Below are 14,142 nucleotides of genomic sequence, written 5' to 3'. Positions count from 1 at the left end.
CTCATATTTCGCAGGCCTAATCCCAAATAAGTTGCTAGACACCATAGCCAGTCTATACTATGAACACTGTGTGGAGCGGGGGCAGAATCTCTGAATTTTATCCAGTGAATACTGGCATACAGCAGCGATGTGTTCTGGCTCCAACACTATTTAATGCTTGTATCTGAGATCAAGCGGCGCCCAGGAAGAACTTGATATTACTGGACAGAGATGCTTTTACAGGAGAACAAGCCTCCAAGTCCATAGGATTCTGTTGCTTCCTGTCTGACTGTAAGGTTGTGAGACTTGGATGCTAACCAGTGTCATTGGTACTAAGTTTCTTTTGCGTTATCCTTGGGTACCATTGGAATTACTGTGTCAAACAAACAGTTATTGACGGAGAGTCAGATGAGCAGTATCACTTGCATTGTGAGGGAACGGCAGCCATCACATTGTGGCCATTTGGCATGTTTTCCTGCACATGATCAAGCACGTGGGTGCCGCAGTGTTGCATAGACAGTAGGTGCAGAAGGCCAAGGAGACACCGATGTTTCACCTGGCTATGGTAAATAGATGGTTACTTTCAAGATCTCAGGATGGACTGGCTGTCTACCATCCAGTCATCAAGGCGTGTTTTATAGGGTGGTGGGTGTGGTGACCCAGGCATCAGCGTATGCTGTCACACTAGACCGGTGCTTGGGATTAACTTTCACAGCAGGAATGTCTTACAGACATAAAGACATGGATGACCTCTAATTTCCTGCTTTTAAATTCAGATAAAACTGAAGTTATTGTACTTGGCACCACAAATCGTAGAAACATGGTGTCTAACCAGATCCTTACTCTGGATGGCATTACCCTGACCTCTAGTAATACTGTGAGAAATCTTGGAGTCATTTTTGATCAGGATATGTCCTTCAATGCGTATATTAAGCAAATATGTAGGACTGCTTTTTTGCATTTGCGCAATATCTCTAAAATTAGAAAGGTCTTGTCTCAGAGTGATGCTGAAAAACTAATTCATGCATTTATTTCCTCTAGGCTGGACTACTGTAATTCATTATTATCAGGTTGCCCTAAAAGTTCCCTGAAAAGCCTTCAGTTAATTCAAAATGCTGCAGCTAGAGTACTGACGGGGACTAGAAGGAGAGAGCATATCTCACCCATATTGGCCTCTCTTCATTGGCTTCCTGTTAATTCTAGAATAGAATTTAAAATTATTCTTCTTACTTATAAGGTTTTGAATAATCAGGTCCCATCTTATCTTAGGGACCTCATAGTACCATATCACCCCAATAGAGCGCTTCGCTCTCAGACTACAGGCTTACTTGTAGTTCCTAGGGTTTTTAAGAGTAGAATGGGAGGCAGAGCCTTCAGCTTTCAGGCTCCTCTCCTGTGGAACCAGCTCCCAATTCGGATCAGGGAGACAGACACCCTCTCTACTTTTAAGATTAGGCTTAAAACTTTCCTTTTTGCTAAAGCTTATAGTTAGGGCTGGATCAGGTGACCCTGAACCATCCCTTAGTTATGCTGCTATAGACTTAGACTGTTGGGGGGTTCCCATGATGCACTGAGTGTTTCTTTCTCTTTTTGCTCTGTATGCACCACTATGCATTTAATCATTAGTGACTGATCTCTGCTCTCTTCCACAGCATGTCTTTTTCCTGATTCTCTCCCCTCAGCCCCAACCAGTCCCAGCAGAAGACTGCCCCTCCCTGAGCCTGGTTCCGCTGGTTTCTTCCTGTTAAAAGGGAGTTTTTCCTTCCCACTGTCGCCAAGTGCTTGCTCACAGGGGGTCGTTTTGACCGTTGGGGTTTTTCTGTAATTATTGTATGGCTTTTGCCTTACAATATAAAGTGCCTTGGGGCAACTGTTTGTTGTGATTTGGCGCTATACGAGGTCTGTCCAAAAAGTATCAGACCTTTTTATTTTTTGCAAAAACCATATGGATTTGAATCACGTGTGATTGCATCAGCCAAGCTTGAACCTTCGTGCTCATGTGTGAGTTTTTTCACGCCTGTCGGTTGCGTCATTCGCCTGTGAGCAGGCTTTGTGTGAGCAGTGGTCCACCCCTCTCGTCGGATTTTTATTGCGAATAAATGTCTGAACGATTTGGAGCTTTGCTGCATCAAATTTTTCCAGAAACTGTGAGAGACCTCCAGCTGGACACCATTCGGAAAATTTAGATGGCTTTCAGCGACGATTTTATGGCGATTACACAGATTAAGGACTGCTCCAGCCGGTTTAAAGACCGCCCACAGCGTCTGAGAGCGCGGCGCGCTCCGAGCGCCGATCAACAGGCTCAAACCCCGCTGAAACAACCAGATCATTTCCAACGTGAAGGCTTTGTTGATCCAAGACGTCGTCTGACTTTCACAAAAAAGGCAGAAGGCGTCGACATCAGCACTTTTTCGGCACATTCTACTGTTACAGGAGTTTTTTTTTCATGGAAAGAGAAGCGGAGGATTGCGCCACCGTGCCGCTCATGGCGCGGGACAAAACCACCTCCGTGTTGGTCTCACAGGACGGCTTTCAGATGGCTTTCAGACGGCTTCCGGTTGCTTTTCAGTCGTGTGAGTATCCGAGAAATTGTGCATGAGCTGGACATGCCCCAACATGTCCTGTGAGGCTTCATCATGGTGTTGCTTTGCGCCATGCGGCTCCGCCGCAATGCGTGGAATTCCTCCACACGTCTGTCTCAATGTGCCGATGTCTACGTCTTCCGCATTTCCTGTGCTAGTCAGACGACATACCGGATCAAGACAGCGTCCAATTTAGAAATGAACGGCACATTCCACTGTTTACAGGAGTTTTTGTCATGGAAACAGGAGCGGAGGAATTCTGCGCGTCGCGGCGGAGCCACATGGCGCAAAGCAACGCCGTGTAGAAGCCTCACAGGACATGTTGGGGCATGTCCAGCTCATACACAATTTAATCATTTATTCGCAATAAAAATCCGATGAGAGGGGTGGACCACTGCTCACACAAAGCCTGCTCACAGGCGAATGACGCAACCGACAGGCATGAAAAAACTCACGCATGTGCACGAAGGTTCAAGCTTGGCTGATGCAATCACACATGATTCAAATCCATATGGTTTTTGCAAAAAGTAAAAAGGTCCGATACTTTTTGGACAGACCTCGTATAAATAAAATTGATTTGATTTGATTTGATTTGACAGTAATGCTGATGATAAGTAGATGTATTGTATGTTGTCTTTTGTTGCAGGTTATCTAGTATATTCAATCAATCAATCAATCAATTTTTTTATATAGCGCCAAATCACAACAAACAGTTGCCCCAAGGCGCTTTATATTGTAAGGCAAGGCCATACAATAATTATGTAAAACCCCAACGGTCAAAACGACTCCCTGTGAGCAAGCACTTGGCTACAGTGGGAAGGAAAAACTCCCTTTTAACAGGAAGAAACCTCCAGCAGAACCAGGCTCAGGGAGGGGCAGTCTTCTGCTGGGACTGGTTGGGGCTGAGGGAGAGAACCAGGAAAAAGACATGCTGTGGAGGGGAGCAGAGATCGATCACTAATGATTAAATGCAGAGTGGTGCATACAGAGCAAAAAGAGAAAGAAACAGTGCATCATGGGAACCCCCCCAGCAGTCTACGTCTATAGCAGCATAACTAAGGGATGGTTCAGGGTCACCTGATCCAGCCCTAACTATAAGCTTTAGCAAAAAGGAAAGTTTTAAGCCTAATCTTAAAAGTAGAGAGGGTGTCTGTCTCCCTGATCTGAATTGGGAGCTGGTTCCACAGGAGAGGAGCCTGAAAGCTGAAGGCTCTGCATCCCATTCTACTCTTACAAACCCTAGGAACTACAAGTAAGCCTGCAGTCTGAGAGCGAAGCGCTCTATTGGGGTGATATGGTACTACGAGGTCCCTAAGATAAGATGGGACCTGATTATTCAAAACCTTATAAGTAAGAAGAAGAATTTTAAATTCTATTCTAGAATTAACAGGAAGCCAATGAAGAGAGGCCAATATGGGTGAGATATGCTCTCTCCTTCTAGTCCCCGTCAGTACTCTAGCTGCAGCATTTTGAATTAACTGAAGGCTTTTTAGGGAACTTTTAGGACAACCTGATAATAATGAATTACAATAGTCCAGCCTAGAGGAAATAAATGCATGAATTAGTTTTTCAGCATCACTCTGAGACAAGACCTTTCTGATTTTAGAGATATTGCGTAAATGCAAAAAAGCAGTCCTACATATTTGTTTAATATGCGCTTTGAATGACATATCCTGATCAAAAATGACTCCAAGATTTCTCACAGTATTACTAGAGGTCAGGGTAATGCCATCCAGAGTAAGGATCTGGTTAGACACCATGTTTCTAAGATTTGTGGGGCCAAGTACAATAACTTCAGTTTTATCTGAGTTTAAAAGCAGGAAATTAGAGGTCATCCATGTCTTTATGTCTGTAAGACAATCCTGCAGTTTAGCTAATTGGTGTGTGTCCTCTGGCTTCATGGATAGATAAAGCTGGGTATCATCTGCGTAACAATGAAAATTTAAGCAATACTGTCTAATAATACTGCCTAAGGGAAGCATGTATAAAGTGAATAAAATTGGTCCTAGCACAGAACCTTGTGGAACTCCATAATTAACTTTAGTCTGTGAAGAAGATTCCCCATTTACATGAACAAATTGTAATCTATTAGACAAATATGATTCAAACCACTGCAGCGCAGTGCCTTTAATACCTATGGCATGCTCTAATCTCTGTAATAAAATTTTATGGTCAACAGTATCAAAAGCAGCACTGAGGTCTAACAGAACAAGCACAGAGATGAGTCCACTGTCCGAGGCCATAAGAAGATCATTTGTAACCTTCACTAATGCTGTTTCTGTACTATGATGAATTCTAAAACCTGACAAACTCTTCAAATAGACCATTCCTCTGCAGATGATCAGTTAGCTGTTTTACAACTACCCTTTCAAGAATTTTTGAGAGAATTATATTATATTGCAAGACTGGCTCAATATAATCTCATGTTCTACTTTTGAAATCATAAAAAATTGACATAGTGGTTACTGGCTCTTCAGGACAGAGACATCTTGACCATAGGTCAAACACATGAATTTACCACAATCTGGCTGATTCTGTGAATCAACATGATAAATTAATAAGTGAAAAATGTTGGTCTGAGTTTTGATCAGTCCTTGTTTTTTCATAGTCCACATTAGAGAGTGGACTGGAAATGCACTTTTCACTTTTGGAACATCTCAATGATAATCCCAATCCCGTTTTTTAGCAGATGCAGAGGCTCGGAATTACGCTTTTATGTCTGATAGAATTTATCTTCTGATTAACCACAAAGTAACATTAGAAGTCTTCAAAATGATTCAGAATACCGCTGCTACAGTTTTGATCAGAAACTGTAATTGAACCATATTGCTTCGGTGTTAGCCTCTCTTCACTGGCTCCCTGTTCACATAAGGGCTGATATCTAGGTTTTGTTCACATAAAAACCCTATTTCACAGTACTTGTTGAACCTTATGAGCCAGCCTCAGGGTGTTGACTTATTGAGCAAAAAGCTGTGGGGCCTATCGTGGTTGTGGAATAGTCCGCCTATTGCCATTAGATATTCATCTGTTGGCATTTAGATATTTGCTTCTGTCCTACTATCAACAATTACCATACAGCCCATTCATTTCCTGAACCTACATATTTCAGTTATGGGTCACGGAGGGGCTGAAGCCTATCCCAGCTGTCACTTGGTGAAAGGCAGAGTATGCCCTGGACAGGCCAGTAGCCCACTGCAGGGCCGAAACATACAGCCAGAGAAACACATTCACTCTCATTTCCACTTTAAAGTTACTAATTCATCTAACCTCCATGTCTTTGGAAGTATGAGGAGGGAACCCACACAAACACGGGAAAAAATACAAACACTGCACACAAAGGACCATGTCAGGCACAAACCTGGGACCTTCTCTCTGTCAGGCAACAGTGATAACACTGTGCTGCTTTAGTACACAGTCTTCATTCAACAATTGAATGAAACAACTGAAATTAATGCACTGTGGATATGTTTAATTGCGGAGCTGAATTTTTGTCTCCGTTCTTGTCTGCTCTTTTTTTTGTTGTAGTCCTTATTTTGAGTGTTTAATGTTTGTTTTTACATTGTAAAACACTTTCAAATACTTACAGTGCATCCGGAAAGTATTGACAGTGCTTCACATTTTCCACATTTTGTTATGTGACAGTCTTATTCCAAAATGGAGTAAATTCATTTTTTCCCTCAAAATTCTACACACAACACCTCATAATGACAACATGAAAAAAGTTTTTTTTAATTTTTGAAAATTGATTAAACATAAAAAAAACTAAGAAATCGCATGTACAAAAGTATTCACACACTTTGATCAATACTTTAATGCACCTTTGGCAGCAATTACAGCCTCAAGTCTTCTTGAATATGATGCCACAAGCTTGGCGCACCTATCTTTGGACAGTTTTGTCCATTCCTCTTTGCAGCATGTCTCAAGCTTCATCAGATTGGATGGAGTGCACATACATTTTCAGATCTCTCCAGACATATTCAATTGGATTCAGGTCTGGGCTCTGACTGGGCCACTCAAGGACATTCACAGAGTTTTCCTGAAGCCACTCCTTTGATATCTTGGCTTTGTGCTTTGGGTCATTGTCTCGCTGAAAGATGAACCATCGCCCCAGTCTGAGGTCAAGAGCACTCTGGAGCAGGTTTTCATCCAGGATGACTCTGTACATTGCTGCATTCATCTTTCCCTCAATCCTGACTAGTCTCCCAGTTCTTGCTGCTAAAAAACATCCCCACAGCATGATGTTGCCACCACCGTGCTTCACTGTAGTGATGGTGCCTGGTTTCCTCCAAACATGATGCCTGGTATTCATGCCAAAGAGTTCAATCTTTGTCTCATCAGACCAGAGAACTCCAGATGTGCTGCCATGTGCCTTTTACTAAGGAATGGCTTCTGTCTGGCCACTCTACCATACAGACCTGATTGGTGGGTTGCTGCAGAGATGCTTGTCCTTCTGGAAGGTTCTCCTCTCTCCACAGAGGAATGCTGGAGGTCTGTCAGAGTGATCATCAGGTTCTTGGTCACCTTTCTAAGGCCCTTCTCCCCCGATCGCTCAGTTTAGACATGCAGCCAGCTTTACGATGAGTCCTTCCATTTACTGATGATGGAGGCCACTGTGCTCATTGGGACCTTTAAAGCAGCAGAAATGTTTTTGTACCCTTTCCCACATTTGTGCCTTGAGACAATCCTGTTTCAGAGGTCTACAGACAATTCCTTTGACTTCATGTTTGGTTTGTGCTCTGACATGCACTGTCAACTGTGGGACATTGTTGTGAAAGTGTAGGAACACGGACCCACAACAGGGGGCGACAATGAACGGACAATGGAGGAATCAAATATACTGTTTTTACTGTTGTGAAAAAAAGGGCACAACAAATACAACTGATAACAATAGAGAGATTAAGTCTAATTCAAAGGTGTCGTGTGGGCAGGCTCGACGATAGGAGACGTCTGTCCAAGTCGAACCGGAACCAACCCGATCTCCGCCGCCACCGGACCCCGGGGATACTGGAGCCGCCAAGTCCCGAATTCCCAGGTGGCCACTGCCTCCGCTCGCCGGATCCGGTACTGCTGGCAGGAAACAGAAACAGTCAGGTGTGGATGCGGCTGCACCCAGCAAAACGGAGGGTGGAGAGTCCACCTCCACCTCTCGTCAGGAAAATACTGGTGAGTGCAGGAGTGTGAGTACATATCCAAGAAGTCCAATACAATCTCCCGCTGTATTACTCACTATCTGCTATCCAACACACAAGCAACAAGGTATTATCGTCAAGAATACAATCGGCTGAGTACGTTACCTCTTAGGTATGGCGATATCTCGGCAAATGAGGTGGAGATGCCGTCCTGCTGATATACCTCCGTCTTGATTGGGATCAGCTGTCTCTAGTGATGGATGACAGCTGTCGTCCTGGCTGCTCCTGTGAGGCGGCAGCGCCCTCTGGTGCCTGGAGCCCGCAGTCCAGGCAGGGCGCCCTCTAGTGGTGGTGGGCCAGCAGTACCTCCTCTTCAGCGGCCCACACAACAGACATTATATGTAGACAGGTGTGTGCCTTTCCAAATCATGTCCTATCAACTGAATTTACCCCAGGTGGACTCCAATTAAGCTACAGAAAGATCTCAAGGATGATCAGTGGAAACAGGATGCACCTGAGCTCAGCTCTGACCTTCATGGCAAAATCTGTGAATACATATGTGCATGTGATTTCTCACTGTTTTTTGTTTTTAATAAATTTGCAAAAATCTAAAAAAAAAAAACAACAAAAAAAAACTTTTTCACATCCTCATTATGGGGTACTGTGTATAGAATTTTGTGGGAAAAAAGAAAATAATTTCATCCATTTTGGAATAAGGCTGCAACATGAAATGTGGAAAAAGTGAAGTACTGTGAATACTTTCTGGATGCACCGTAACTGAAAGTGCTTCATAAATAAAGTTATAAATATTAATATCATATAAATAAGTTTGTTTTGGTTAAAATCTTTCATTCTGAACTAATTTATCAAAGAAACCATATGTTTTGTGTGCTGCCTGCTTTGCCTAAATGGTATTTCCTCAAGCAGATAACTCAAGAAAAGCTGTTTGCCCAGTTGCTACGTTTTATTCTTTTAACAGAGCGTTATCGTTAATGAATGGACATGACTGCATTTCCTTTCACTGTAATATCCATTTCATTTCTGTTGGAAACACATTTTGCCATACACATGGAAAGGATTTCATAAAAATCTGTGCCACTAATTCCACTTTTGAAAATTCCACCTTTGAACTAGTTTACGCAAGTAGCAGCTATGTTATGGCTATGCCTAGTTAGTAATAATATGCCTAGCTCGTAATAATAATAATAAACATCATCCTCACCGTAATACTCATAATATTACTTATAAAACTCCGCAGGTCATTTGGTACAAAAAAGGCCAACTTTATCATCTGTAGTAGACACTTGGAGCTCTGTATACATCAGCTCTTTTTGAACTCTTTTAAAAAAAAAAGCAGTCAGTCAATTTAAGGCGACATTATGAGGACATTTTAACTTCTTTTTGGATTGCTTCTCAAACTGTGTGGGGTGGAGAAAAAAAAAAAACACTAAGCAATGTGACAAATTTCCATTGAGTGGGCATACAGGAGCTCAACACAATCACCTCCAATACCTGTAAGATGTCATGTGGGTTATCATGAGCTGCTGCTACAAAAAGTTCATGCTGACACACCACTCCTTCTGCCAAGAAGTACTTCAGGATCATACGAGAGTAGCTATCATATCGGTCCTCCTCTACAAAGAGAGAGAGAGAGAGAAAGAACTGACAGTCAGCCAAACTTCAAAACTGCAATATATAAATTAATCACTCTGACTCATTAGCATCTTCTGCAAAGCCCAGGGTGAGGACAAGTGGATACAGAAAGAACATCATCCTTCTGAAAAATACTGCATATCAACCTCTCAAAACTTTGAATCATTTCCAACATATAATGGGTTTTGTCCATCCGTTTTGACATTCAAAAGCAGAGATGTAGCAGTTCATGAACACATCACAGCAGCTGACTGTAATTGATATAAAGGACCCTATTGTGGCTACTTCTTGTAGGTAACAGATGCAGTGCCTGTCAGCATGGAACAGGGACACAGGTCTCACTGAGCCAGCTGGGTATCACAGCTCCCCTGTCAGGATGTCAACGGTATCCCCATCCACTTTCACCAATCACATCCAGACCAGGAGCAGAGGAGGAAAAAAAAGACACCCTTCTATAGTATTTACCTGAACCTTCTCATTCAACACCAAGAAACATATCTGTTAGGCCAGCTGACAAAATGAGACAGAGGAAACACGGGATAGAGGCTGGACTCAAAAAGATTGCTGACATACACTCACTCAAACTGTTTTTTTTTCTTATGAGGATTATGATTTTAACTTGCCGTGGGGATCCATGGATTCTACATTGGGTAGTGTTTATAAAATAGGTAGCTGACATTTTTCAAGGGTAGTAATAAATTGTGCAAAGTTTCTATAATGAGTTGGAATGGTGTGTGAGTCCAGAATGTTTTTACAACCTTAGACCTCAAACATTTTTAGAAAAGGAACTAAGCCCTTTTATTTCCTGTTAATTACGTAATTTTCTAATGTTAATTTACTTTCTTGATGTATTTCTAAATTGTTTAGGTTCTTATTATCATATATACACTATTATTATTATTTTATTGTTATTGTAATGACTATTATTTTTATTATTTTATTATTACTTCTAATTTGTCATTTGATTTTTTAAATGAACCACAATGGAAATACGTATTTTCACTTTCTTGTGCCATGTGTTTTTAACAAATTTACAATTACATCGTGTACTTACATTGAACTTGCTCAATAAAATCATACAAGCAAGCATTTAATATATAGATGATTTAGCGCTCCTTGCTGAACTGGCATGTGAGTCCAGAATGTAATGATCAACGTCCATTGTTCAGTGTTGTTAGCTAGCCAAATACGAGTATCTGTAGTTTCTCCAAACACATTAGTCCTGTCAATGTTCTGTTTTGACAGCGTTCATCCTTGAACCAAAATACATCAGCATACTAAACGGCAAATCTCAGCTTGAGTGTGTCCGTGATGGAAGTTATATGCAAGTATGTACAGTAGTGTTCAGAATAATAGTAGTGCTATGTGACTAAAAAGATTCATCCAGGTTTTGAGTATATTTCTTATTGTTACATGGGAAACAAGGTACAAGTAGATTCAGTAGATTCTCACAAATCCAACAAGACCAAGCATTCATGATATGCACACTCTTAAGGCTATGATATTGGGCTATTAGTAAAAAAAAAAAAAACGTAGAAAAGGGGGTGTTCACAATAATAGTAGTGTGGCATACAGTCAGTGAGTTCATCAATTTTGTGGAACAAACAGGTGTGAATCAGGTGTCCCCTATTTAAGGATGAAGCCAGCACCTGTTGAACATGCTTTTCTCTTTGAAAGCCTGAGGAAAATGGGACATTCAAGACATTGTTCAGAAGAACAGCATAGTTTCATTAAAAAGTTGATTGGAGAGGGGAAAACTTATACGCAGGTGCAAAAAATTATAGGCTGTTCATCTACAATGATCTCCAATGCTTTAAAATGGACAAAAAAAAAAAAAAAACCAGAGACGCGTGGAAGAAAACGGAAAACAACCATCAAAATGGATAGAAGAATAACCAGAATGGCAAAGGCTCATCCATTGATCAGCTCCAGGATGATCAAAGACAGTCTGGAGTTACCTGTAAGTGCTGTGACAGTTAGAAGATGCCTGTGTGAAGCTAATTTATTTGCAAGAATCCCCGCTAAGTCCCTCTGTTAAATAAAAGACATGTGCAGAAGAGGTTACAATTTGCCAAAGAACACATCAACTGGCCTAAAGAGAAATGGAGGAATATTTTGTGGACTGAGACTGATGAGAGTAAAATTGTTCTTTTTGGGTCCAAGGGCCACAGACAGTTTGTGAGATGACCCCAAACTCTGAATTCAAGCCACAGATCACAGTGAAGACAGTGAAGCATGGTGGTGCAAGCATCATGATATGGGCATGTTTCTCCTACGATGGTGTTGGGCCTATATACCGCATACCAGGTATCATGGATCAGTTTGGATATGTCAAAATACTTGAAGAGGTCATGTTATGCTGAAGAGGACATGCCCTTGAAATGGGTGTTTCAACAAGACAATGACCTCAAGCACACAAATAAATGAGCAAAATCCTGGTTCCAAACCAACAAAATTAATGCCTCGCAGATGTGAAGAAATCATGAAAAACTGTGGTTATGAACTAGTTTAGTGATTCACAGGATTGCTAAAAAAGCAGTTTGAACATAATATTGAGTTTGTAACGTCAACAGCAGATGCTACTATTATTGTGAACACCCCCTTTTCTACTTTTTTAACTAATAGCCCAATTTCATAGCCTTAAGAGTGTGCATATCATGAATGCTTGGTCTTGTTGGATTTGTGAGAATCTACTGGTACCTTGTTTCCCATGTAACAATAAGAAATATACTCAAAACCTGGATTAATCTTTTTAGTCACACAGCACTACTATTATTCTGAACACTACTGTACGCACGCATGCACGTAGAGCTTTCTGCCATTTCTGCATTCTGTCACAAGCAGGTGGTTTTAATTTTGCACACCCACAAACAGAGATGACATCAAAAGCACTACACTTTTCACTCATGGTAACGGCAACATGACACTTAATTAAACTGACTAAACCAATTGAACTACAAAAACACAATAAATCAACAACGCTAACAACACTGTTAAAATAACATGAACCACAATAACAACATTTTAAACCCCCAAAACTCCAACCTCCCATGGTGCATTGAAGCACAGTGTTCATTGTTCACTGTTGTTAGCTAATATCACTAATTTCTCCAAAAAAATATTTGTCCTATCAACATTCTGTTTTGGTGGTGTTCATCCTTGACCTAAAATACATAAGCATACCAAACAGCAAATGTCAGCTCTCCCTAGTTCCACAGTGACTGAGGTCATATACATGCACGCACACAAAGGCCACTTGGGTTTTATAATATAGATAATATTACATCAGCAGCACTTTTAGTCTTGGCCATTTAAAAAAACTTTTTTTTTAAAACCAAATTATATCAACACTTTCTGAACCGAGTGAGTGGGATCCTCCTCAATGACATTGACATCACATAGTAAGAAATGTCAACAGCTTAAACGTTATTCACTGAATTGGCAAGTAACTCCGAACATCTCCTTCCTAAAGGTAGCCTTTATCTAATTGGAAAAAGTAGACACCAGGCTATTCTACACCTCAAAACAACAAAAAGGCCAAATAATCACCATGAAAGCCCCAATGGAGGGCACATAACTCTCCCCAGCATGTTACTTTTGCTGCTTGTCACAATCAACATTTTGTATAGAATTCATAGGCTTCTCCACACAATGCAAAACAGTGGGCACGAGGACAAAAGCAGCAGTGTCAGTGTAAGGTAATGGGCATAAAGCTGACAGCTTGGGAATGACATCCTGACGCATCATCCCTGAACATCCGGAGAATTCCTCCCCCCCATGTTCCCTGTCTATGTCCTCACCTACGGACTTAGGATGGTCCAGGAAATTCCATGGCTCTTCAATTTGTTGTCGGTGGGGCTCCCTGTTCTCTTATTGATGGGTTTCTAGGTCAGCAGGCCTTTGTGGCTTTCGGCAGGGCCCACAAAGACTCCCAGATGGGCCCTCTCAAGATGGGGCCTATTGTGGTTGTGTTTCTATGGGAGCTTTACAAATGGAACCTCCAGGAGTCATTAGGCTGCTGAGGCGGGGGGTTATGGGAGGGGGCGGGAGCTGGTGGAGTATAGGAGCAACAGGGGGTGGTGGTGGTAGGGTGGGGGGACATGATCATATCTAGGAGGTAGATCAGTCACTTTGGGCAGTCATGGGATGACTTTTTTTTTTTTAGCTCCTTTGCCTGTGTATTCTGGAAAAGGTTTGGTAAAGGGGAACTCGCCTTTGCTGCATTTGCCTTCAAACAGGAATGAGAGTGTGAATGTCCTGAATCATATCTGCTAAAGCTGCTGGGGGGGAGGAGACAAAATATGTAGGTCACACTGCTTTCCTCCCTTGTCTGTGTCTTTCACCTATGACGTGTTATTATTGCTCGTGTGCAGCTAAACTGTATTCAGACTTTATCAGTCAGAAAAAAAAAAAATTTACCCCTGAACACATAAAACAAAAACAAACAACCCCCCCAAATTAGAAATAAATGAATCACAATTCCAGTAGTTACAATAGGTGGCCAACATTATATTACACTGAAGGATAATGTATATGTATTTTACATGTATACTGCTTATCATCAATTTTGTTTTCTAAGAATTGTGTTGGGCACATAGCATTCCACTTGTCAAGACTCTTAACTTGACACATTAAACAGCCACACTTTTTTTGATCACTTTGTAATTGCAGGACAAATGATTTGGAGCTTTTAAGTGCCTCATGCTGCTTTATTAACTCATGTAGGGAGTTATGATTGTCAAAGCTGTTAAAGCTGCCAAATTGCAAATAATTTGCGTATAATATGTTGTGACCCACTT

General features: G+C 41.4%; 1 protein-coding gene across 1 annotated transcript in view; it reads right to left on the bottom strand.

Annotated features, from left to right (window-relative positions):
• Window positions 1–14,142, bottom strand: part of elp4 (elongator acetyltransferase complex subunit 4) — a 234,993-nt gene that overhangs the window by 176,843 nt on the left and 44,008 nt on the right. The window contains exon 3 of the mRNA XM_034188702.1: window positions 9,203–9,324. Coding sequence (XP_034044593.1) covers window positions 9,203–9,324 — 122 coding nt within the window. The remainder of the gene's footprint in view (window positions 1–9,202; window positions 9,325–14,142) is intronic.

This window comes from Thalassophryne amazonica, chromosome 2, assembly GCF_902500255.1.
Source record: "Thalassophryne amazonica chromosome 2, fThaAma1.1, whole genome shotgun sequence".
In the NCBI taxonomy this organism is placed as follows: Eukaryota; Metazoa; Chordata; class Actinopteri; order Batrachoidiformes; family Batrachoididae; genus Thalassophryne; species Thalassophryne amazonica.
Note: the sequence above shows the minus strand (reverse complement) of the source record. Positions and strands in the feature narration are given on the sequence as shown.